The 26930-nt window shown below is 40.9% G+C and overlaps 1 protein-coding gene across 1 annotated transcript in view; it reads right to left on the bottom strand.

Annotated features, from left to right (window-relative positions):
* Nucleotides 1-9335: 9335 nt before the first annotated feature.
* ENPP1 (ectonucleotide pyrophosphatase/phosphodiesterase 1) overlaps nucleotides 9336-26930 on the bottom strand; it is a 78696-nt gene continuing 61101 nt past the window's right edge. The window contains exons 21-25 of the mRNA XM_060239468.1: nucleotides 19611-19746; nucleotides 18476-18556; nucleotides 15643-15775; nucleotides 11990-12146; nucleotides 9336-10424 (exon numbers count right to left, since the gene is read on the bottom strand). Of these exons, the coding sequence (XP_060095451.1) occupies nucleotides 10257-10424; nucleotides 11990-12146; nucleotides 15643-15775; nucleotides 18476-18556; nucleotides 19611-19746 (675 nt within the window). The 3' untranslated portion in view covers nucleotides 9336-10256. The remainder of the gene's footprint in view (nucleotides 10425-11989; nucleotides 12147-15642; nucleotides 15776-18475; nucleotides 18557-19610; nucleotides 19747-26930) is intronic.

Raw genomic sequence — 26930 nt, 5'->3', positions numbered from 1 at the left:
ATCAGCCCCAGCCATTTGCCATGCTGGCTGGGGTTGATGGGAATTGTAGGCAAAAAACATCTGGAGAGCTACCCTTGGCCACCCCTGTTCTAATAGAATTTCTATTTTTCTTTAATTACTGCTAAAGGCTATCAAAGTTAACCAATCTCCTGAACACTTGATGGATGGCTATCCATTTTGACATTAAGGGAGAAATCTTTCACTTTTGGTGAGCTTCAAAGGAAACAGATTGGCCACAACCGAGCCATAAAGTCATCTGGCCAGTGTAATTAAAATTCCTCTTTTGGGGTATGGGTGTATGACACTCTGATCTCTGATTAGATACTCAGCATATGACTTTCCATTGGACATTTGGGTTCTGACACTCTGTTATCTTATTGGACAATTGAACCTCTTGATGTGACATAACTGACCCTAGAAAACAGGCAACCCTGCCTGTCAGGATTAGATTTTTCCACCCTCCCCTCCATCCAGGAATTTTTCCATCCTCCCATTCTCCCTGGCGTCCTTCCCTCCTTCCATCCCTTCCTGCCTTCACACCCCCCCTCTCTTTCTCAAGAGAAATTTCTCTCCAGAGGCCTCGTGTTTCCTCTGACTGATCCTACTCTGCAAGATCTAGGTATCGCATACCCCCTCATCTACCCCTATTCAGCTAATGTCTGTATTTTCCTCTTGTATGCTTGAACATTGTTTGTTTGGGATGTAACTATTTGAAAATCATTTCCTATAATAAATCCATTATTTAATCAAAGGATTTTCAGTGGTCTATCTCCGTAAACATTGACAGAGATCCTGGCTCACCTCACCTCTTGTAGGCCTACCATTTTGAGCTAAGCAATATTAATATTCCCCAATAAAAAGCTGGTTGAGGGTGTAACAGCAATTGCAGCACAAGATTCTATACTATGTTACTGAAGTTAAGCTCTGGCAATCATTTTGTGGCTGGCTTCACCTCCTGAGGCAGCCATTTTGTGCCAACTATTTTGTTGCTGTACCCACCATGCCATGTCAGAATTCAAAATGTGCTTGCAGATTAAAGATGGTTGGAACTCCTGACTTAGGGCACCAGAGGTCACACACCAGGGCATGGCTGCCAAGGCCACCTGGCATCCTCAGGCAAGAGGGGGTCAACCTGGGCCTGCCCTGAGGGGATGCAGTCTGGCTGGTCAGTATACAGTGCCCAAAGCCCTTGGACTAGCCCTGATGGTCTCACTCAGTGCAATGCCTTAATGGGGCCTTCTGTAACAGAAATCTCTTTGGGAAGTTATAATTGACTTGAAATAATAGAAGTTCAGTGGCACTTTAAAGACTTACAGCATTTATCCCAGCTTGAGCTTTCGTAAATTGCTTTCATAAGTTAGATGCTATAAAGAATAAATCAGAATCCATATTTTTGTAGGAAAAATTACCAAAGAGGATGGGGAAAGGGAGAAGTTGGGGGCAGAAAAAGGCTTGGTGTGACTCCTGTCATAAATCTTTCAAGTATGATCCTTTTTGTTTGGGACTGGAACAGATCAGAGAGGTCAGAGGTTCTCAGGTTCTAGTAGCTCTTTCATGGGGTGCAGATAAAGAAATGTTTATTTAAGTAGGACAAACAAGAAGTAGTCCAATGAAGAAGCATTTTAAAGTATGAGAAAATTAAGTGACATAATAATAATCAACATTCCCCTGCAGCAAGAGGTCCCTTGTGTGGTTTTTCAGTTAAACAAAGAGTTAAGGGAGCAATTAGGCATTCCTAGAAAGGTTTTTTGTTTCATTAAAAGGACTTCCTCCCCTCCATCTCTTCCTATTACACCCCTTCCCATTTTTAAATGGAGGGTAGACATCCAGAATAATTTTTGTAGGGGCAGGACATGGTGACTGTCCATGACCCTGTATGCAAATTTCATCTTGCTGTCTTTAAAAAATCCCGCAGTTTTCTACAGAAAATGGTGAACACAGCAAAAAAAAAAAAAAATGCAAAGCTGTGTCATGCTGCCCCCATGTGGTGCAGGTTTAGTAATTTCATGGGAACTTCGAAGGTGGAAGGAAACTATGGATAACCACTAAAAATGCTTTTTCTGTTACAGGGCAAAAATAGGCTGTTATTGATTCATTTTAAAAGTTTTTCAGTGTCTGTTTTAATTTACTTTAAAACTCTTTCACAATGTAAGAAGTTTACAGTGCCCTCCATTAACTTCACAATGGACACAGAAAGATGTAACTTTGCTTAGCATGACATGGCTAGACTTTGAACTTGTTGTGAACATCCACTCAATAAAAGGCAAGCAAATGAAAAGAATATTGTACCATAACTGAAAGAGAAAGCAAGCTGCCATCTATACGGCACAATGAGTATGTTTCTGAAGATAACTGGCCGCTATCATAGGTCTGGTGTTAGTCCAAATTAGAGACGTAAAATTTCTAAAAATTTTGAAGCCACGCCGGGGGGAGGGGGGGTCTGGATCCCACCCACCCCGGAAAAACTGAAATTTTGGGAACAACTGAAATATAAGCAATACTTACTGTCTTACCAAACCTAAACAAAATTTACTGCTTTAGCAACATTAAATGAATAATTTATAGCTTACTTAGAATATAAAACTGTAATATTGGAAAAGTTATAAATGCCTTAGTTCTGTAAATTGCAAATATACCAAATACTTGAGAGAAAACTATGTTGATTAATTTTATTCTAGCTTAGCACATGTTACCTAGGGTTCCCAAGTTATCTCTAGACAACAAATATCTAACTACAGCTCTTCAGACTACAGGGGTCAGTTCCTCTGGGGGGGGGGAATGGCTGCTTAGGAGGAGGGACTCTATGGTATTATACCTTGCTGATGTGCTTCCCTTCCCAAATCCCATGCTCCTCAGGCTCCACCCACAAATCTGGAATTTCTCAATCCAGCGCTAACAACCCTACAATGTAGCTTAATTTTTATATCTAATTAGAGAGAACTCCCAATGAAACTTCCAGTTTTTCTCTGAGGCCTTCATGCAGTTTCTGTGCCACCTCCTTCTGACAGTTTTCTCCTTCCTAGAAAGTAGGGCAGTAAGCCACAGTTTACCTAGTATGGGGGTAAATGTGTAACAGTGGTTTGAGGGAGAAGTGAAAAGGTCAGTCATATCAGGTCAAAAGAACAGAAGGCATACAATGAAGCAATGAAAGTCCCGCATGCTCCCCTCACAAATGTGCATCTTGGATTTAAGAGCGGTATATGACTACAGCATGCCCACCTTATCTTTAAAAGTATTTCACTAATTCTAAAAAGGAAAAAATATTTCGGATGAGGTTTCCTTCCCCCCTCCCCCCGTGTACTCCACAATTTCTAGTTTTTTCACCACATTTTTTAAGGACTCAGGGGGAAAGGGGGGGAGTTTTTCTCCCAATGTTTCCATGTTTTTTTCTCTCTAGGCTTTCACATCTCTAGTCCAAACATCTTCTAAAATATAATTTGTGGAGAATAGTGGTGGGGAGACTGTTCAAGCAAAACATCTGTAGGAATTATGAAAGAAGCTAAAAAATCTTGATGAAAACAAGCAATTTTTCCAAAAGTGTTTTTTCTCAAGCAGTTGAAGCTAAAAATGTCCAGAGGGGAGATTAATCAAGATCAGAAGAAAAATAAATCTATGGTCCTAATTAAAATATCCTAATACATGAGGGGGAGAGGGGGGAACTCAAATGCAATAGAGACTCCCGTAGAGCATAGCGTTCTCCCACAGAGCATGGATATTTAAAATGTCACTCGCATATGACCTGCTCAAGGCTGAAGTGCAGCAATCAAGTAACTGGGGCTGGAGCCAACAGCACTATATGACAGCTTTCCAGGAAAAGCTGAATGTGATTTAAGGCTAAAGTTGCTAACCTCAGGGCAAGGGGTGGAAGTCTCCCACTATCATGCATTATCTCCAAGTGACAGATATCAGTTCCCCTGGAGAAAATGGCTTTTTTATAAGACAAACTGTAAGGCATTATATCCCACTGAGGTCCTTTGCCTTCATAAATTCTGCCTTCCCCAGGCTCCACACCCATATCTCCAGGAATTTCCCAACTCAGAGCTGGCAACCCTAATTAAGACCTTAAATACTCATACAAGGAGGTGGATACAAGACCCACTCCTCCAAGATAGGCTATAGTACAGAATACTGTTGTATGACTATTCCAGTACAGAAGCATCTACTATGATGGAGATGAGTCAGATTTGAGGATGGTATCCCACGATGAGAGGCTTGTTTGAGGTTTCTGGGCTTCTCCTGCATATCTGCCCTCCTGAGACATCTGGAGGAGTCTCATCTGTCTCCTTCTGCAGTGGTGTCAGATGCTCAGCATCCTCCTCAACTGAGTCTTTGGGCTCCTTGCCTGATGAGGAGGAGTTCATAATCTGGTCTATGACAAGCTGACTCAGAGCTGAGTGATTGGCTTCTTGCCCACCTGCAGAAAACCTTAGCTGTCTGACCAATTGTACTATAGCACAAGATTTCTGAGGTCCAGACATGCCCCAAAATGAAACAATGTGATGCTTTGTTGTGAGGTAAGGAAATGCCTACTCTACCCCCTCCCAAGCAATTTCTTATGGGCTCTTACCTTGTTCACTCTAGATTGCCAAATCGAAACTAACAGGCCAAAACAAAAGATCTGGTTCTGTATATGAAGATCTCCTTGCACTCTCCTCCTCCACCAAATTAATGGTCATTGTTCAGGGAGGTGAAGCAGCCAGCCATGCACTGCAGCAGAGATTTTTTGTGCAGGGGACATGACACCAACACTACTACATTCATTATATTTATTAATAAAAAAGTGAAACAAACTTTCCAGAAGTTATTGTCACTGTTTAATATCAATGAGCAGGAAAACTAACAACATTAGTTGATATCAATTAGCCTGATGTCTGGCTATCTGGTTTTGAAAATTCATGCTGAGTTTATTTATTTGTATTTATATCCTGCCCTCCCTACAAGCGGGCTCAGGGCAGGCTACAAGGTCACAAAATAGTGACAATAAAAACAATCTAATGTCCATATAAAATTAGAAAATTTAAAATTCACAACAGTAACAAGAACCACCACAGAGGAATGTCTTGGTGGTGATGCTATGGCGGACACATTCTGAGTGGTGCTTTTGCTGGTTAGCTGCTGGCGATAGGCCAGGGCTACTAGTAGGGGAGGCCAAGAGTTGGAAGAATTTGGACACCTGCTGCCTCAAGCTGAAAGCCCAGAGGAATACATCTGTCTTGCAGGCCCTGCAGAGTTGTAATAGGTCCAGCAGGGCCCTGATCCTAATTGGGAGCTTGTTCCACCAGGCTGGGGCCAGGACTGAAAAAGCCCTGGCCCTAGTTGAGGCTAGTCAGATGTCCTTTGAGCCAGTGATCAACAGGAGGTGTTGATCAATTGAGTGCAAGGGGAAGAGATGGTCCTTGAGATATGCTGTGTTGGGGTTTGAAAGTCAGCACTAGAACTGTGAACTGGTTCTGGTACTCTATAAGTAGGCAGTACAGTTGGTGGAGCACTGGCTGAATGTAAGCCCACATAGGTGTTGCCATCAGCACATGTGCCTCTGTGTTCTGCACCAGCTGGAGTTTCTGGGTCAAGTTTAAGGGCAGCCCAGCCCAGATAGAGTGAGTTACAATAATCTAGTCTGGGAGTTACCACTGCATGGATCACTGTAGCTAAATCCTGGGAAGTGAGATAGGAAACTATCTGTTTGACCAGCTGGAGATGGTAAAAATCTGACCTAGCAACCATGGCAATCTGGGCCTCCATAGAAAAAGAGGAGTCCAGGATAACCCCTAGGGTCCTTACCCTCAGCATTGGCACCAAAGATGTACCATTAAGGCCTGGAAACTGGATTCCCAATCCCAGATCCCCATGACTTGGGAACAGTGCCTCTGTCTTCGTTGGATTAACTTTCATTTGGCTCTGTTTAAGACATCTCATCATGGCCTGTAGAGCCCGTGGCGTAGAGTGGTAAAGTGGTAAAGTGCAGTCCTAAACTCTGCTGACAACCTGAGTTTGATCCTGGTGGAAGCTGGGTTCACATAGCCAGCTCGAGGTTGACTCAGCCTTCCACCCTTCCAAGGACAGTAAAATGAGCACCCAGCTTGCTGGGAGGGAAATGTAGATGACTGGGGAAGCAATGGAAAACCACCCTTTAAAAAGTCTGACATGAAAACATTGTGAAAGCAACATCATCCCAGAGTTGGAAACGACTGGTGCTTGCATAGGGAACTACCTTTACCTTTTTTTTTTTTTATCATGGCCTGTAATGCCCTGGCTAACACCTCTGGGGCAGAGCCTGGCCAGCCATCAGCAAGTAGAGTTGGGTGTCATCAACATACTGATGAGAACCCAGCCCAGACCCTTGGGCCAACTGGACAATATTATTAAATACTGGGGACGATATTAAATACTGGGGAGAAGATTGCCCCCACAGCACACCACATTCAAGTGGGTGTCACTGAGACAGCCTTTACAGTCAAATTAAACTGCTGGTGAATCTTTATGATCAGCACAGTAAATGAGATTATGTTGCAGAAAATATTTTCCCAATAGTGTCATTGCTATGTGAAGAGCATGATTCGTTTGCTGTTTTCAATAGTAAGAACCCTATTCCATCTACTCATCGCATGTTATTTATTTTGAGTTTATATCCTCAAGGAAGCTTCCATATAAATCAACAATACCATATGGTCAAATCAAGTAAAAATAATCAGCAATTAAACAATAAACAGACAGACAATGAAAACAATATGGCAATAAACCAAATAAGACTTCAGGGTAAATGTCTCCGGTGTGATAACTAATCCAACAATGTTTCTATAGTGTAATTCTGTGGGAATGGTTGCCAGTTAGGACAATTGGTGTGACTCTGTTTAAGGTTGTGTCATATGCCCATGCAAGTGATCAACAAACAGATCATTGGGGGGGTGGGGGGCAGAGAACTGGTATCTCTGATTTTTTCTAAACCAATTAATGAGATTTCATTAATCTCATCTCATATGATCTTTTTATCATGAAGTGATGGGATCTCCATAAAAGTTCCTAAGTGGACAGGCTCTTCTGTAGTGGGTTACCTGTCATTTTGCTATGATTCCCCCCTTTGGGGTCCTGGCTAGGAATGGGCACGAACTGATTTATGAACTAAAGTTCAAGATGAATTTTGGCCAGTTTATGGTTCACAAACTGAACTTTGTGGCATGTCAACTTGTTTTCCAGCTTTTCAGACACTGTCCATCACCATGCCTAGGGAAAGGAGGAACAATGTTTTTCCTGATCATTCTGCAGGCATGACAAGGTATACTGTGGGAAAGTCAGTAGTACCTCTTCAAAGAACTGATTTTCTGGAAAAGAAAGCTAAAATATGGGGAAAGCAACGGGTGTAACTAATCTATATTAATTAGATATAGGATCAGTTTGGCAAAATAAATTCATTTTTTCCAACACACTTTAGCATTTGTTAGTTTCACTGTCAAAGGTGTTGGCTTTGTAGAAAGGCTTGTCTTCTGATTTGTAGAACTATTTTGCCAGAAAGATTTCCCACTTGGAAGCAATAGGAACCCTACATATATAGTTGTCCATCCTCCAGAGGACAGGAAGAGGTGCTAAGGGGAGGATTGGGTCAATTTCAGTTTAGCTCTTTAAACTCACTTTGGCTTCTAAAGGCAAATGGATTTTGTTAAGGCTAAGTGTAACTCAAGTGTAACAACCAAAAGAAAAACCAGATTAAAACAAGTTTTGCAAAACCCAGATTAAAGCTTCATTAACTACTGCTGGGCTGATTCCACATTAGCCTTTGCTCTGGCTCTGGCACTGTGTTTCCCCCAGGGCAGATGTTGGTTTCCACATATCTTGACCCGGGGCGGCAGTTTGACCTGCCTCCAAAGCGGTGTCACCCCGCGTTTAGGAGATCATCATTTTGCAAGTTGTTTATTTTTGATGCGGGTTCGGGGCTTGAGATTTATGTGCAGAACTCACGGCAATGTGCTGTCAAATTTACGCGTCAGTAGTTCGCACCCACATAATTCCACGCCCAAGATTCCGCCCAGTTATTATGTCACACTTCCTTAATTTTACTCCCTTTGAAGATATCCGCCATTATCCGATAAAAAAAATATTTTTAAAATACAAAGCAGGTTTCGCGTTACAATGCTACAACATATATCAATGTAAATTCTTCTTTTACTGAATAAATCCCTTACTTTCACCGGCCTGTACTCTTTATGGTATTCCACGTGATTTTGATAATGTGTCATTGCATTGTGATTACAGGCATGATTAATACTGCTCTCCATTATCCAGGAAGTACTCCACCATGCCGTTTGTTCAATCACAAATTTCTTCCCCCCTCCAACTGAAATCGCTCCATACTATTATAATTTTTTTTGCCAATATGGTTACAACGCAACAAAATAGTGATTATGCAAACGACTTTTAAGATGCGCGATCGCCACCTTTATCAATTCCCGCCCCCCCCCCCGGGCCATATGGCCTCAAACGGGAATTTGATTATGTTTATAGCCCTTTGTTGATGTGCTGGAGAAAATATTTTTGATATCTCAGCCCCCACCCTTCAGGCATCTGTTTTTAACTTGTTACAGCTTTTAATTATTCATCATGCATAGCACGCAAGCACGCAAACAGCACTTAGAAGATAATTAAATAAAAATGGTGGATCACCAATCCAGATTTCCCAGGGCTTATATAAACTACCAATGGCAGGGCGAAAGGAAAACACGTGACTTTGCCAGTATTGTGCCTCTGGTATTATGTTGTAAAGCAAAAAAATACTATTGCGTTGTAATGCGAACATGCATGCGTGTAAAAAAAAAAAAAGGAAAATTCATGGATGAGTAAGGGGGGGGGGGGCGGGAATTGCTACGATTGTGGCTGAAACTCCGGGAGCAAAAGTAATGCGAAATCAAAACACACAGAACAGATTGGGAATTGAATCCGGGATAAATCCTCTAGTGTGGAATCGGGAAATCATGCCCGCATAGAACAGCCCCGGAGCGAGAGGGAGGCAGACACCAAATGCGGAATCAGCCCTGCTTACCCTTTACCTATATGTATGGATTAGTAAAATCCATTTCAATGTATCTGAAGAAGTGTACACGCACACAAACACTTATACCTTGAATAAAACTTTTTTTTGTCTTAAGGTGCCATTGGACTTTAACTGTTCTACAGGGTGACAGTGTTTTATCCTCAAGGTGTATGAAACTATTTTAAAAATCCATTTTACTTCAGAAAAGCCCTATGAAAGGGACCTTGATTGCTGTGAATCAAAGAGTGTATTCCAATCCGAGATGGAAATTTTCTGTGGTATGTTTCTTTTGTTTAAAAAGAGTCAGACTAACTGATGTCAAATTATGTTTTATCTCATCGTCCAATGACCAGGAAGTTAAACATATTTATACAGATCAATTGAAGAAAGTGATAAAATACTTCGATGCAAAGCTGGGAAAGGGCTGGTTCAGTCACCTCTGTGAGCTTTACAAGGTAGCAACACATCAGGACATGATACAATAAATGGTGCAATAATCAATATATAACATTCAGTATATTAGGGCCAAACTAGAAGAAGCATTGAAGGGGAATGATCAAATCTTCCATCTCTTTTAATAGCAGCCATGGTGGAAAGTAAATCAGATTAGGACCATGGCATTGGTGAAGAAAAGGCTGCTCATTTCCTCTGTGCCATTTTACTAATACAAAGGGAGCCACTGCTCGAGGAGAATATTTTATAATCAGGAAAATTGTGCAGAATGAAGGGTTTGTGCCCCATTCTTCTGTGCTGTGCTTTCAATCCAGTTCAGGCCACTACTAAAAGAAGTTTAAAAGGCAGAAGATATGATCATGGTTTTCCAAATCTCATACAGTTTGACTCCAAAGGTACCACTACACAGTGAAAAAGAACTAGACAACATGTTTTTATACACTATTTATATTCTTTATCTATTTTTTTGTAAAATATACATGCCTGCCAGTTCACTTCTAGTTAAACTGTTTTCCCTCATATGTGCGTCAGGTTATGAAATGCTGGCAGACTGGCTTTAATAATAAAGTACAAAACTTTCCCCACATCAATGTGGATAATAAGGCTTAGAGAAGCTACTCTCCTCTTTTATGCCTGGTCCATAAAATGTCCCTGAGATACAAACATGGCACAGATTCTTTCTTGCCCTTATTTTGGTCCAGCATCCTCAGACGATCTTCCTGCATGTATAAAGCATTTGTTTCCTGTACAAAAATTCCAATAGTGTACGCAAGCATTGAAATTAGTCCTTGTTAAAACTTGGCAGATATGTTTTTAACTGTAAAATATCAGACACGGGCTGTTTTCTTTCATGGAAAAAGCTTAGCCCAGTCAGGAGTTCTATGTCTCTGACCCGGGCTGCATGAACTCTCATTCTTTCTTCAACCCACAAGGATTCAGTCTTGCCGCTCTGCAGAAACAGAGAGAGAATTTTTAGAATACAAGGGGGAAAAGATGGGTCCAGAAATATTTTATTGCTGTAATAATATTCTCAGCAGACTACAAAGAAGGCAGTCATTTCCACTAAGATGTCTGAATGGATAAGGCAAGACTGCAGCGCAATCCTATAGAGTTATTCCCATCTAAATGTATTGATTTCAATGGGTTTAGAATGATATAACACTGTATCGCACTGCACTGCTAATGTAATAACATTATGTATTTTCTTGTCACAGATTTAAAATGTTGTGTGTTTACATTATTTATTTATTACATATCTAGTCTGCCTTTCTCCAGTCATGGAGCACAAGAAAGCACAGACCAGATGCCCAAGAGGTAGTGCCATCCAAGTACTGACCCAGATCTGCTTAACTTCAGCAAGGATGTTGTGCAGAGTGCAAATGATTCCCCATTTCCCACCCCTTGTTCAATTCCAGATACTGGAAAGTAGTTTAAAATATCAGTATAGTATTTTAATATTTAGTACAGTAATTTTCCCCTGTGCTTGTAAAAGCCACCCTGGGTACTTAGAATAGTTCCTGGTATTAAGGATAAAAATCAAGTGAATAATCCATCCCATCTCTGCTCCCCAAACTGCACAAATGTGGGAATCACAGCAAGGCATTATGGAGTACTCTTCCTCCCTTTCCAGTGAGTCGTGCTGGATGAACTCCAGAAACCTAACCATTGCCCAGGCCTCCCATGCGTAACAAGCAATGCTGGTCTTCCTTCCTTCTGCAGAAAGCTAATATTGGCAGAAAAATTCTAAATTAAAAGAATGCCTTTATTGGAACAAAGAATAGATCTGAATAGATCTGAATTCAATGCCACCTATATTGTATGAATGCAGCACCATAGAATGGTTTTAAAAATTGTAATATGTTTTTTAAATTGAAATATGTAAATTATGTTTTTATATGTTTAAGTGGTTTAACTGTATTGACATGATGTTGTAAGCCGCCCTGAGTCCGCTTGCGGAGAGGGCGGGATATAAGTTGAACATAATAAATAAATAATAAATAGCCTCAAAACTCTGGTCAAACCTCTACCTGTGAGGTTCTTTGACACAGATGGTTGCATCTGAGCCAGGATCAGGACTATGTTGTCTTTGGTTAAATAACGAAGAAACTCTGTACTAAGAAATGCTAAATTGTCAAGACCTATATATCAAGTACATTTTCATATACTGGAGGGGCTTCAAAAGAAAAGAACAGTTTATACAAGGCTTTGATCACACACACTAAATAATCCACTTTCACTTCACTTTACAACTGGATTTTGCCAGTTCACACAGTAAAATCCAGTTGGAAAGTGCACTGAAAGTGGATTGAAAGTGCATTATTGAATGTGTGTGATCGTACTCTAAGACAATTCATTTGGCTTCAGACCTGTTTCCAGACACTACCTGCACATTTTTCAAGCCTACCTTCATAGCTGTAAGGGCCAGAAACTTGTACTTAACAGAAAATGCATCTTTTAAGCTGTGGTAGTACACATACAAGTGCTTATACATAAATGAAAATGAGAATTACTCACTGTGCAGCTTTCACTGTTGTCTTCTCTGTGAGGTATAATATAAGATTCTACATAAAGAGATCCTTCACATTGCAAAGGAGTCTGGGAAACATTTTTACAGCTTGTCAGCATAATGAAATAGTGAGATGGAATCAAGACTTCTGAATTATTAGTGAGTCTGAAATTAAAAAAAGATTTTAAAGCTAAAAACTGAATAGGCTACAACAGCATGAGTAGAACAAGCTAACATCCATTAAACCAAAACTGTTGCATTTGCAACAATATGATGTAGTACCACTGACTTCAATTCAACAGGAAGTTCTCCTGGCAGCTGCCATCAAAATGATTTTTTTTGCTGTGAAACTTACACTCCTGTATTCTCTGGGGTAAGGTTCAGTGCAATAAATTCATTCAGTTTAACGAAGTTTACAGAGGGGAACTTCTTGGTGGACTTGGGCCTATGCTGGTGTACTTCAGTCTAAGCCCATAGATTTCAAGAACAAAGAAAACACTGGACAATGAAAGCTCTAAAGTATGAAGCAAGTTTTCACAAAACCATATAACTACAATGAGCAACTGTGTTTGTAGTCCAATGTAACTTTAAAGCACATTTACAGTGGAAACTGCCACAGAATTACTCCGAACACAGTTTCTAATTAAGAAGGGTACATTTGCACATCATTCTCCAATTCTGATATATTTATTTCCTTCACTCTTTTCCCCTCTGAAACAAATACTGACCATATAAATTAAGTTTGTTGTTCAGGTTTGGGTCTTGCATCTGTTAAACAACATTAATTATACTGTGTGCTAATTTGCTGCTCACCCTCTACCTATATGTATGGACAGCCTCTGTATCTGAAGAAGTGCACTTACATACAAAAGCTTATACCTTGAATAAAACTTTGCTGGTTTGCATAATAACTGGAATCAAGCTCTGTTCAGTTATTTTGCAAACTGAGCTGATTTCACACCATGGTGAGAGCCAGTTTGGTGCAGTGGTTAAGTGTACGGACTCTTATCTGGGAGAACAAGGTTTGATTCCCCACTCCTCCACTTGCAGCTGCTGGAATGGCCTTGGGTTAGCCATAGCTGTCTCAGGAGTTGTCCTTGAAAGGGCAGCTGCTGTGAGAGCCCTCTCAGCCCCACCCACCTCACAAGGAGTCTGTTGTGGGGGGAGAAGATATAGGAGATTGTAAGCCGCTCTGAGTCTCTGATTCAGAGAGAAGGGCGGGGTGTAAATCTGCAGTCATTATCCTGATTTTTTTGTGGTAGCCTGATTGCTGATGCAATTCTGTGTGTAATTGCAATGGAGATTCCAGACAGCCCAGGGTAATCCATTTTCTCTCCATTTGCAGCAGTGGTTTTGTGTGCACTGAAGTCCCCCTCCCAACTGTATTCTCATGTGACCCTTAGAATTCCCCACAACCTCTTTAACTTTTAAAAAAAAATTATTTCAAGGTGCATTGATAACACAATGTTGTAAATGTAATATATATCTCTCTCTCTCCCTCCCTCACATGCATGTTTGTATGTATTTGCAGACATCTCCAGCATCCCCTCACCCTTTCCTAAAAGGCAGGCTGAGATGTGAGTAATTGCCTTCAAAAAAAAAAAAAAAGAGCATGAATTTATTTATTTATTCAATTTATAAATCACCTACTCCCATAATCATGGGACCCTAGGCAATCTACAGCCAGTAAAAACAGTTAAAAAGAAAGCTGAAAGATAACTCCAATATTTCAGGTGGTGTTGAAAATGTTTATACCCAAGGCTTTTTTTAGTAGAAGCAGGAACTCATTTGCATATTAGGCCACACACCCTGACATCATAATTTCCCACTGGGCTTTTTTGTAGAAAAAGTCCAACATGAGCTCATTTGCATATTAGGCCACACACTCCTGATGCCAAGCCAGCCGGAACTGCGTTCCTGTGTGTTCCTGCTCAAAAAAAGCCCTGTTTATACCCCATCCTGGACTGTGTCACAACTCTCGGGTAGGTAAGGAGTGGGCCAAAGCAGAAGTGGAAGAAGAGGGTGCCGGCTATGATGGAACCATCACTGTCCTCAGACAAAGGCCTGGAGCAACATCTCTGCTTTACAGGCCCTGAAGAATTGCATCAAGTCATGCAGGGCCCTGGTGGTAATTGGCAGAAAGTTCCACTGGGACTCTCTTATTGAGGACAGCTGGATATCTTTCGGGTCAGGGACCACTAGGTTTAACAACCTTTAAAAAAAACTCACACTTGCACAGCCTTTGAGTAGCCCCTCTCCTCTGTCTAAAAATAAGGCAATTTTCTTCTGTTATGTTAATTGGTGCCAGGAACCAGCCTCTTGAGATTATCAACAAATTATATTAGTGACTGACTTCTTTTTCACCATAATCCTGCAATCACAGTTCCCCTTCAGATACAAGACATTTCTTGTGTGGATCCAGTCCTGACCAGGAAATACCCCCTTTTGCAGGTTGAAGTTAAAGTCAATTTTTTTGTAGATGTGGAAAAAATTGGTTGTTAATTATTTGTGCACAAAAAGAGGAAAATATGTGGAAACATGAAAAAATGCACCAGGTGGGTGAGTGGGTGGCTGAAACCTGAAAAATCTGTGGTGTGAAAGCAGCCCTGGTTTCTCAGTTTAGTGTTTTCATTATTTACACTAAGGAAACCTATTACAGCATTCCAGTTTAACTAGACTGATGGTGCCAAAGCATTCTTTAGAATTATGATGGGTTGTGTTTTAGGTTATGTTTCACCCAAGTCAGAACTAAATAATTATGAGTATCTGTGAAGGTGTCTGTCAGAAAGGCAGAACTCTAAACTTTATGGGTATTTTTTAAACTCGTGTGAAATTGGCAATAAGTTCCTTGATGCAAGGGATAAACCAGGATCAGATTTGTAATGTGTAAAAATAAAATATTGTGTACTACTGAGCCAGCATTCACATAGAAGAAACAGAGTACACTTTCTCAAATTATGCATCTTCCTGTCATTTCTGTAGCCCCCAAATCTCTCAACATCACTATTTAAATAAATAAAGAATATGTAGCAACAGGATCCATGTGAACTGTATGCACAGCAATACTTCTAGACAATAATTTTGCAATAATTAAAGATTCACACCTGTTTATGTTAGCCCTCTTGCATTGGAGTACTTTGGCAGCCATTATCAGAACTGCTCTGGAGCACACAGTTTGCTATTTCATCTTCAATGTTATATTTTTGTATTTTGTCATTCTAGTTGTTGATCCCTCATTGACAGATATAGGGTTGAATCCCCACTAGATAGGTAATGTCCAATGTTTACCCCTCCCCACTGCAGACCTCCCTCTCATCATCCCTTATCCCCTGAGAACAGTATTTCATCAAGTCCTGTGGGCTGCAGTGTGAAGTAGCATATCCCACTGATGGAAAAATTTAGTATGGATTCTTAGCACTGTGGACCAAAAGCTAAACCTGTATGGGGGGGGAGGTGTCTGTTGCTATGAATTTCATTTATTCGCCAGATAATCTGTCAATCTTTTGTTTATACAAATATCTTTCTATGTTCACAAAGAGTTGAACTACTTTTTTTTTTTGCCAAAAATTATTTTTAAGAACTTTGCTTTGGTAACCAATTCACTAAAATACACGATTGCTTATTTTTATTATTATAAAAGCTAAACCTATCATGTACCTACCTTTTCACTTCCTTGGGTGTATCATACAAACCATTGTAGTCATAATCAAACACAGGACCAGTAATTATGTTTACACCATTTCTGGCTGTAGCGTATGCTGGTAGGAGGACTGCACTGAAATAGTTCCAGATCACTGGAGTAACAAGGATAAATTTGCGTGATTGATGGTTACAAAATAAGGCCTATCACATTCCTGGATGAAATTACATTCAGTGGCATACCTACCCTATCTGACACCTGGGGTAGATAATTTTTAACACACACCCTTTATTTTTCTGCCATTAAGTCACAGCTGATTTATGGAAACCCCATAGGGTCTTCAAGGCAAGAGATACTTGGAGGTGGTTTGCCGTTGCCTGCCTCCATGTCAGCCCTGCTTAACTTCTGAGATATGATGAGATCAGGGTAGGCTGGGGCTGTCCAGGTCAGGGCTCCTCCTCTAGACAACAAAATTATTTTCATTAATAATCATGAAATGAATTATAATAATGGCCAGAAAACAGATTCAGCTGGGTAGCCATGTTGGCCTGAAGCAGTAGAACGAAGTTTGGTCTTAAAGGTGCCACTGGATCAAAACTCTGTATTCAGTGATCAGAAAAGAAAAGCAGACAAAAAAAGGTCCTTGTATTTAACTTCATATATATAATCATGACAGTAAAAAAAATTAAAATTCCAACATGCTATTCCATCATGAGAACCAGGTTTGAAACCCCACTCATGGAAGCTTGCTGGGTGCCCTCTGGCCAGTCACATTACTCTCAGTCTAGCCCTGACCTGGATAGCCCAGGATTGCCTAATCTCATCAGATCTCAGAAGCTAAGCAGGGCTGACATGGAGGCAGGCAGTGGCAAACCAACTCTGAATGCCTCTTGCCTTGAAAACCCTACAGGTTCAGCATACGTCAGCTGTGACTTGACAGGGGGGAAATCCATCACACCACTTGTGTTTGAACAGGCACTTGGAAGGCACTTCTGTTCTTCATTTTGAAGCTCAAGAGCTGACCATCCCAGACAGAGACAAGGCATTTTTGAGAGTTAGGATGGGAGTCTGCCTTTGTACTAACTTTTCTTAACTAACAGTAGACAAAGCATCACAAAATATTGATTGCAAGCTTCACCAGACTGGATGTTAAGAACACACTACTCCCTTAAGAAGGTGCCCCCATCCTCCATTGTTTCCAAATGACTAAAGTCAAACCAGAAGAAACTGAAGGCAGGGGCATTTGTGCATCCCATCAGAACCACCACAATGTACAGAGTACCCAACATATTAACAAAAGTTTGCTACTGTACTACTCTTAAATACATTATGTTACCAATAAGGACAGGGATGAGTAGAAGTGAACATAACGGGGAGGAGGAGGGGAGACGACAGAAAACTTGGATGAAGTCAGGGCTTTTTTTGAGCAGGAATGCACAGGAACGCCGTTCTGGCTGGCTTGGCTTAGAGATGTGGCCTGATACAAAATGAGTTCCTGCTGGTGATGTCAGGAGGTGTGGCCTAATATTTTATTTATTTATTTATTTATTCACAATTCTATATCACCCTTCCCAGATGGGCTCAAGGTGGGTCATATCATTGTGTAATTGTAATTGGTAAATTACCAATTATATAATTGGTAAAATAACTAACCAATAACTAAGGTTATGTAATTGGTAAAATAACTAACCAAACCATTTGACTAATTAAAAAATTCAGATGGTGACCATTTCAAAACCCTAGTCCTTGGCTGCATAAAAACCATCAATTACAGTAATCATAATTAGTTATTACTCCAGAATGGACCAGCATGTGACAGGGAGGCAATATCGATGTCCTGCTGGACTTGTTTTTATAAAAAATGAGTTCCTGCTGGACTTGTTTTTATAAAAAAAAGTCCTGAGTGAAGGGAAACAGAAATTAATGAGAAATATGTAGAAAAGACAGAGAATTAACAGCGTGAAAAGTTGTTTTATCTTGCTGCAACACCCTTACTAATGCTTAGCAAGATTAAGCTGAGCTACGTGCAAGGAAAGGGAGAAAGAAAGGCTACAGTATTGGGGGAAAAATTACCTACAGGCCGGCAATTACTGCAGCAGTTATCAGCACTATCTTTTAAAGAAGTTTGCTTGAGTCTTGGAGAAAAGGGAAGCTTAGCCAATCCTAGAAATGTTTTCTCACACTTCCCTGCACCCCTAGTGGTTGCAGTCAGAACTGCATTTTAAAAATAAAACATTTGGCTCAAGACAGTAGGACAATGTTGGGCCCCCTTCAAAAACCTTCCTTAAGCTGTGCCCAGGGTAGACCACCCTCTGCCCCACTTAGTACACCACTGAGTACATTGCCCTGTAATTTCTACATTAAAACTATAGGTTGCATCATAGTTCTTTACCTGTATAATCAGTTTGTCTGAAATGAATGGATTTCTGGTCTACCAAAATTCCAAAGCAGACCATTTCAGCATACTGTGGGTCATTTTGCAATACAGGGTTAAGCCTGGAAAATATCTGCTAAAATCCCTGAAGTCTATAAGGCAATATATAATGCAAAACTAGGGGATATCCTAAACTGCTCTAGGCTTGGCCTTTGATGTTCAGAAACTTCCACTGTGCTAAGAATGTGGTGACAATTGTTATACCTACCTTTCATGCATTTACAGAATAGACCTAGAAACTATTAGAAAGCAGTTCTAACTTGTTTCTTCAACTATATCTACACTGTTAGAAAGCCATGGGTTCTGGCATAGTTATAGTTAGGACAGGTTATAGTTAGGCCCACCCATATAAAAGATTGGGAAGGAATTTTGTCAATAACTTTAGCCTTTTTGTTGGAAAAATGTACACTTAACATTTACCTTGAAATGCATGATACATTGGAGCAATATTGCTTGTAAAAAATCCTTCATAGCTACCAGATCTTTCATGCTTTATTAAATCTGAAAACATAAATTTAATTTGTTACAAGACTGCACCTCTTGCTACAGAATTTCCAAAAGCAGTTTGTGACATGTCCCTGGAAAGTCTGCTATTTTAAGGGGAGGGGACAAAAAAATAATCCCCACAAAGCATGCCTGAACCCTTGAGCACATCTAGCAGCTCTTTGGTCTCCAGCCACTGGCTATAATCCAAATCAGATTTAAGACCCCTTAAATCACTAATTGCAAGTTAAGTGCACTTAATTCTACTGGGCTATGGCCTCCTATCCAAAAGAAAGTCTAATTGACTGCAATTTGTCTTACATTCCAATGCATGGCTCTAAATAATTAAATATTACTTCAATGGGAATTTAAATGTGTTTTACTAGATGCTAGTTGATATATTAATAATCCATTACCAAATCCCATGAACACAAATAATTCTCATGTGTGCAAGGGCTTTCCATGCACTTCAATGTTGAAGACATCTCAGTATATATAACAGGAACAGTACTGAATTTAATCCTTTGTATTTATGGAAATTCAATACAAAAATTTAAAATTTCAAAACACATGCATAGCACCATTTAGTGTGAATGGCATAAGTTTCCCCATAACAGACATGGAAACATTTCCTCACTGCCCTTTTTATGTACAACATTCATGCATAACACCTTGATTCATGTGTCTTACAGTTTAAACTCTGGCACTGATAGTGATCTCACTATGATTAATTGCCAGTCATTTATAATTTCATTATTTATTCTGACATGCTTGTATCAGATGAAGTGACAACTCATGAAAGTTTATGCAATAAATTTGTTAGTCATTAAGATTCTACAAGACTCTCTGTTACTGTATTTTAAAAGGGCTTTTTAGGGTCAGTGATGTTTTTTCTAAATATGAACTAGGCATTCTCCCTAGGCACTTGTATCTCTCCCACATTTTATGCTTATTCATGCATTCTGAAAGCCTGCACAACTTTCATATACAAATACCAACTCTAGTGCTTACTCTGTTAGCAAAGCCTTCTCATAAATTAGTTTGTTTCAAAATACAAAAGGAATCAAATTACTTGGTGGGAAAAGAAATCCATAGCTTAGCTGTGGGAGGCCTTTGTAAAATGAACAACTGTGGCCGAGACTTAAAGGAATACGATTGTCATTGTGGAGACAGCTGGAGATGGCTTCTGTAGAGGTATTCCAATTGGCCTACGTAACAAAAGAGAAATCAGTAACTGCGCAAACATAATGTACACATAATGCAATATGTAACAGCAGGGGTCATTTTGCAGAAAAAAAAGGTGCAGGAGCTCAATAGCATATCTCATCTGTATATGCCCTGGGATCTGAGTGCAGTGGGCAGAGAACTCCCCACTGCATGCAGCCCCTGGCTGGAGGTTCAGGAACTGTGCTCCTGTGAGCTCTTGCTGAACGCAAGCCCTTTGTGATACACGGATTCACAAAGGTCCCCTCTAACTTTATTCTTGTAGAACACTTGCATTAGACTACTATTTTATGAAAATATCAAATCCAGGAAGTCTATTTGATCTTTAGTGTTTTTAACATTGTCAGTCATCTCAGGCATCTTTTAGGGAGTGGTAACCAATAAATAACTTGATAATTAAATATTTCACTTATGTAAACTAATTTCAGCTCTGGCAGATGAATGGATGACTTCTGAAGATCTCTCTCATTTCTAGTTCTCAATATTTACCAGTATATTTCTACATCAGAGGCACTGACTTGGTACATAATGTCAGAGCTTCAGAACCCCAGAGTTCAAAACTGTTTCAAATTGTGTTGATCTCCCGTTATCCTAAAGAGCCAGTGTGGACCCAAATTAGTGATGCAGTCCAAACAGAATAAGCAACTGGACAGGAAATGGGAGGGCATGTGTCTTTCATCTAATGAAAGATTATTGTGGTCCCTGAGGTAACTTCGAGGAACCAGGCCAGATTCCTGCCTCATTAACTTCTAATCTGTTTAAAGACATGAAGTAATTTGCTGGAAATGCACCTAGTCAAGCCTTCCAATAATTTTTCAACTCATCCTACATTCAGCACAAACATCTGTCCTTGCCTTTAATGTTTCCTACAGCTTCCCCCTCAACAAAGGTTATCTCCCTACTATTGTAGCAAGATATATTCCCAACATTTCCACTTCTATTCAGTCATCTAATTTTCATCAGCCCAAAATACTCCTTTGAATCTCACATGCTATCCTTTATGCCTGGAACTCCAGACCACAATACCAAAATGGTACCCTGTCCTTCAAATTCTCATTTTAACTCACCAAGACCATGAAATAGTTTTTATAACTCTTAAACCCTCATCGCCAACTAAAATGAAGTCTTGCTATGTTTTCTAACCATTGCCTCTCCTTTCTCCTCTGCCATCTTCCTCTCTTCTACCCCATTTACACTATAGGCTCCTTAGGGAAAAGACCTGTATTTTGCATTTGCTACTTGGTAAAATTCACTATATGCAGATAGACTCATAGTATAACAACAATAATTCCAGTTTAGAGAGAGAATGCCATTAGATTGACCAAGTTCCATGACAAATGCTTGCCTTCCAAATGCTCCGGGAGTTGAGCTCTGGGAGAGAGTGGGAAAGGTGTGTTGCTGAAAGGGTGAGTGTATGCCTTTTCTTTCTGCCTTTTCTTAACAGCTGATGGGATCAGCTGGGTGCCACTCTGTAGGATGAGAGAATCTGAGTTTGTGTGGTTGCTGGAGAACTGCTGTTTGTTTGTTTTGAGTGGGCTGTGATTGCAGTAGGTGAATGTTGCTGATTGGGAGTGTCTGTGTTGCCTGGGGCTGACTGCTGGCCCCACCCTCTTTGCATTTATAAGGCTGCACCTTGCCAGAGGTGCAAGCTGAAGGGCAAGAGCTAAAGGGCTCTTGGTCTAGGGGCTCTGTAAGTAGCCAGAAGGACCAGAGGGCAGGGGCCCTAGTCTCCTTGTGATCCCAATAAGGTAAGTAGACTTTCCACAAGGAGAGCCACATAAACACAAAAATTATTAAAGGGGGGACTGTATATTTAAAAAGCAATTATGATGGCAGAATTCCAGCTGGTGGGTGGGGGCTATCCAGTGTATTACACTGAATGTCACATGTACAACTATCTGCCCACTGGACAGAAGTCTTGGGTGTGTGCTTGATGCAAGGAGCTTCTGGTCCTCAGGAAATGAGTCTGCACCCTTGAGGCCAAGGTGGCTGACCTGGAGAAGCAGAGACAGTCAGTTAGGCATTCGGAGAAGACTCTCGGGGATGTGTTAGATGTGCCCCATTCTGAAAATGGTAGCCTCGCTGCTGCCAGGGAGCATGAGGGTCAAGAGAGAACAGGGCACCATGCTGAAGATAAGGAAAATGTGCCCTCAGAAGGGACCTCTTCTTCAATAGATCAACAGGTATCCTTTCGCACCAAGGAACCATCCCTGGGCAGGAAGGGAGGGGGGCTCTTGGTAGTTAGTGATTTTATCCTTAGGCAAGTAGACAGCTGGGTGGCAAAACTGCATACTGACCACATGGGGACTTGCCTGCCTGGTGCAAAAGTAGCGGACATTATGCATGTTGTAGACAGGTTGATAGACAGTCCTGGGGAGGAGCCAGTGGTCATGGTACATGTCAGTACCAACGATGTGGGGAAATGCAGTCGTGAGGTCCTGGAGGAAAAATTTAGGCTGCTAGGCAGGACCTCCAAGGTAGCCTTCTCAGAAATGCTGTTCCATGCACAGGGCAGGAGAGACAGGCACAAATTAGGAGTCTCAATGCGTGGATGAGACAATGGTGTAGGGAGGAAGGGTTTAAGTTTGATAAGCACTGGGATGTTTTTTAGAACAAGCAGGAGCTGTGCAAAAGAGACAGTCTCCACTTGTCCCAAGAGTAAACCAGGCTGCTGGTGCTTAAAATCAAAAAGGTGGCAGAGCAGCTTTTAAACTGAATCTTGGGGGGAAGCCAGCAGGAGTTTAAATGTTTCTGGTTCAGAATGACTCATCTCAAAGAGATGAAGAGTTAGCTTTTACTTTTCTATCGGGCAATGGAATAGAGTTGTTCACTGAGACGGTGACAAACAGTATGGATTGCCTGGCACAGTCTCGAGGCAGCAGGCCTAACTTACCTGGGAAATTATAGATGTTTATATACAAATGGTAGAAGTGTCTGAGGTAAAATTGGGGAGCTGAAATGCTTAGTGTTGGGGAAAATATAGACATTGTGGGTATTTCAGAAACTTGGTGGAATGAGGAAAATCAGTGGGACATGATTCCTGGATATAAATTATATCGGAAGGATAGGGAGGGAAGAGTTGGAGGTGGGGTGGCTCTGTAAGTCAAAGAGGGTAAGTCAGTAAGATTGAGAAGGTCAGAGAATTAGATTCACTTCTAGAAATGCTTTGGGTCGAAATAGTGGGCCCAAAAGGAAGCTTAACTCTGGGAGTCTGTTATCACCCATGGGATCAAAAAATGGAGGATGATTATAAAAGAACTTAAGATAGCAGCTGTGTCATAATAGTTGATTTTAACTATTTGCATGTTAATTGGGTCAATATGTGTTCAGGTCAGGAGAAAGAGATTGAGTTTCTAGACACTCTCAATGACTGTGCTATGGAGCAGATGGTCACGGAACCTACCAAGGGAGAGGTAATCCTGGACTTGGTTCTAAGTAATGCCCAAGATCTGGTGAGAGATGCAAAAGTAACTGCACCACTTAGGAGCAGTGACCATAATGCTATTGAGTTCACCATTTGCATAAAGAGTTGCCCCAAAAGACCAACACAACCACTTTTAAAATTAAAAGGGGTAACTACTCTGAGATGAGGAGGCATGTGAGGAGGAAACTGATAGAAAAGGTAAATAGGATCAAAAGCCTTGGGGAAGCTTGGAGGCTATTTAAAATTACAATCCTAGAAGGTCAGATAAAATATATACTGCAAGTCAGGAAAGGCACAAATAGGTATAGAAAAAGACCTGTATGGTTAACAAAGTAATGGAAGCTGTAAAAGGTAAGGATTCCTTTAAGCAGCGGAAAGCTAGTCCAAGTGAGCTTAATAAAAGGGAACACAGGATGTGGCAAATAAAATGCAAGTCTGTGATCAGGCAGGCAAAAGGGGATTATGAGGAGCATATTGCAAAAAACATAAAGACCAACAATAAAAATTTCTTCAAATACATTAGAAGCAGCAAAACAGCCAGGGAGGCAGTGGTGCCTTTGGATGACCAAAGGGTAAAAAAATTACTGGAAGATAGGGAAATGGCTGAGAAACTGAATGCATTTTTTGCTTCCGTCTTCACTGTGGAAGATGAGAAGTTTTTGCCCACTCCAGAACCACTGATTTCGGGAAGGGTGTTGAAAGACTTGAGTCAGATTGAGATAAGAGAGGAGGTCCTACGACTGATAAACAATTTAAAAACTGACTGCCACGGTCCAAAACTCGGTGCATTAAATGTACCCGTGTTATTTTATGCTGACGATACAGTGCTATCGTCCTGTTCTAGAGTGGGCTTAAGACGTCTGTTGTCCCGTTGTGTTCTGTATTTTACTAGAAATAAGGTCCAGCTCAATTATGAGAAGTCCAAGATCTTAGTTTTCTCAAAAAAGTGGAGACTTTACAAATGGGTTACTGATTGTAAAGAGGTAGAGCAAGTCAAGTATTTTAAATACTTAGGTGTTTATTTTCAATATAATGTGACTTGGTCTACCCATCACAAGTATGCAGTGAAAATAGCTAACATCAGTGCATCTGCCATAGCTTGCTTTTTTATGGCAGAGGTAACCAATTTGTGCCAGCTGTCATAAAAATATTCAAAGCCAATGTGATTTCACAACTTCTGTATGGCATCCCAATCTGGATTGGATTTTATGAATGTGCTATCGAATGTGTCCAATCCAAATTCTTGCGTAAAATTCTGGGCATGCCAAAATGTGTTCCATATGCAGTTATCTGCTTAGAAACTGGAATGTTTTTAATGGTTACTAGTGCATGGCTCATGACCTTCAAATTCTGGCTACGCTTGCACTACAACTCTGAACCGGGGAGCTATATCTCTCAAATGCTCGCTAAATTTAATTTGTCAAATTGGTCAGCACATATGGAAAAAAAAATTAAAGCAATGGGTTTATCCCTAGAACTATTGTCCATGCTGTCCTTCTCCACCGCAGTCCAACAAATTAAAAACAGGTTGCTAGATACTGAGCGCCAAGACCTATACAGTCTGGCTAGGAAAACTTGTTTCCCACTGAGTTTTGAGATCTGGGAAAATGGTCTCATATCTATCCATCTTGCAGGTGCCACAGCAGCATAGAGCTTTTTCCCTTGCCAGATGCAACGCCATGCCCTCTGCCATTCTTTATGGCAGATTTAACAAGACAGCCTACTCAGTCAGATACTGTCTCTATAGGCAAAAATGTGTGGAGTCAGTTACTCATATTCTGCTTTATTGTAGTTTGTATACAGATCTTCGTCACAAATATTTACATCCTCTTTTAGTTAGCATGGTTGATTGTTCTGATGCACTTAAGGTCTATAGTCTTTTGACTGATACTTCATCTAGTGTCACTGAGAAAGTGGCTAAGTTTCTTTATTCTATTCTAAAGGCACGTCAGAGGATCTCATAGAAATAGCTTATGTTTATGCTTTCCCTGATGTATATGTATGCAATCGTTCCATTTTATCTTTTTTATTTAACCAATTTGCTGTGATATATATAACTATACATTTTATGCCAATAAAGGCTAACTTGACTTGACTTAAAAACTGATAAGTCACCAGGCCCGGATGGCATACATTCTAGAGTTCTGAAAGAACTCAAAGGTGAAATTGTGGATCTCCTGACAAAAATATGTAATCTTTCATTAAAATGTGCCTCCCTTCCTGAGGACTGGAAGGTAGTTAATGTCACCCCCATCTTTAAAAAGGGTTCCAGAGGAGATCCAGGAAATTACAGGCCAGTCAGTCTGACTTCAACACCGGGAAAATTATTTAAGAGAGAATTAGTAGGCACATTGATGAACACAAGTTATTGAGGAAGACTTGGCATGGGTTCCGTAAGGGAAGATCTTGTCTCACAAACCTGCTAGAGTTCTTTGTGGGGGTGAACAAACATGTGGACAAATGGGACCCCATAGTTGTTGTTTACCTTGACTTCCAGAAAGCTTTTGATAAAGTTCCTCATCAAAGGCTCCTAAGTAAGCTCAAGAGTCATGGGGTAAAAGGACAAGTCCTCATGGATCAAAACCTGGCTAACTAATAGGAAACAGAGAGTGAGTATAAATGGGCAATTTTCTCAGTGGAGGGTGGTAAGCAGTGGGATGCCGCAGGGCTCAGTACTGGGTCCAATGTTTTTTAACTTTTTCATTAATGATTTGGAGTTGGGAGTAAGCAGTGAAGTAGTTAAGTTTGCGGATAACACAAAATTGTTCAAGGTGGTGAGAACCAGAGAGGATTGTGAGGCATTCCAAAGGGATCTGTTGAGGTTGGATGAGTGGAAGTCAACATGGCAAATGAGGTTCAATGTGGCCAAGTGCAAGGTAATCCACATTGGTGCCAAAAATCCTAACTATAAATATAAGTTGATGGGGTGTGAACTGGAGGAGACTGACCAAGAGAGAGCTCTTGGGGTCGTGGTAGATCAGGGGTCCCCAATCACCGGTCCGTGGCCTGCTAGCAACCAAGTCATGGAGCTAGGCAGAGGTGCCACACCTCCCCCACCCACCCAGGACCCAAGTGGGCGAAAGAGGCAGCACGGCCTTGCTCCGAAGCAGGGAAGCAGTCTCAGAGTCAGCCCCACTGCCCCATCCGCCTGCCTGGCACCTGATCAGCTTACCGATGGGAGTCTTTAAATGGGAAAGGGAGGCAGATTGGTCTTCTGCTGCCTGACCACCTAGTGGGGAGGTGGCAAAACAACCCCAGTATCCCCACCTCCATTTAAAGACTCCCATGGGGGCAGGGATGGGGTGAGGGCGGGGGGCCAGCCTGGGATGGCAAAAAAACCAGCGCTGCCCCCCACACTGGTCCATGGAAAAATTGTCTTTCATGAAACTGGTCCCTGGTGCCAAAATGGATGGGGACAACTGGTGGAGATAACTTACTGAAAATGTCGAGACATTGTGCGACTGCAATAAAAAAGGCCAATGCTATGCTGGGAATTATTAGGAAGGGAATTGAAAAAAAATCAGCCAGTATCATAATACCCCTGTATAAATCAATGGTGCAGCATCATTTGGAGTACTGTGTACAATTCTGGTCACCGCACTTCAAAAAAGATATTATAGCCTTGGAAAAAGTCCAGAAAAGGGCAACTAGAATGATTAAAGGGTTGGAACACTTTCCCTATGAAGAAAGGTTAAAATGCTTGGGACTCTTCAGGATGGAGAAACATTGTGAGGGGTGACATGA

This window comes from Heteronotia binoei, chromosome 1 (genome assembly GCF_032191835.1).
Source record: "Heteronotia binoei isolate CCM8104 ecotype False Entrance Well chromosome 1, APGP_CSIRO_Hbin_v1, whole genome shotgun sequence".
Classification (NCBI taxonomy): domain Eukaryota; kingdom Metazoa; phylum Chordata; class Lepidosauria; order Squamata; family Gekkonidae; genus Heteronotia; species Heteronotia binoei.
The sequence above is the reverse complement of the archived record's forward strand: the minus strand, read 5'-3'. Positions and strand labels throughout refer to the sequence as shown.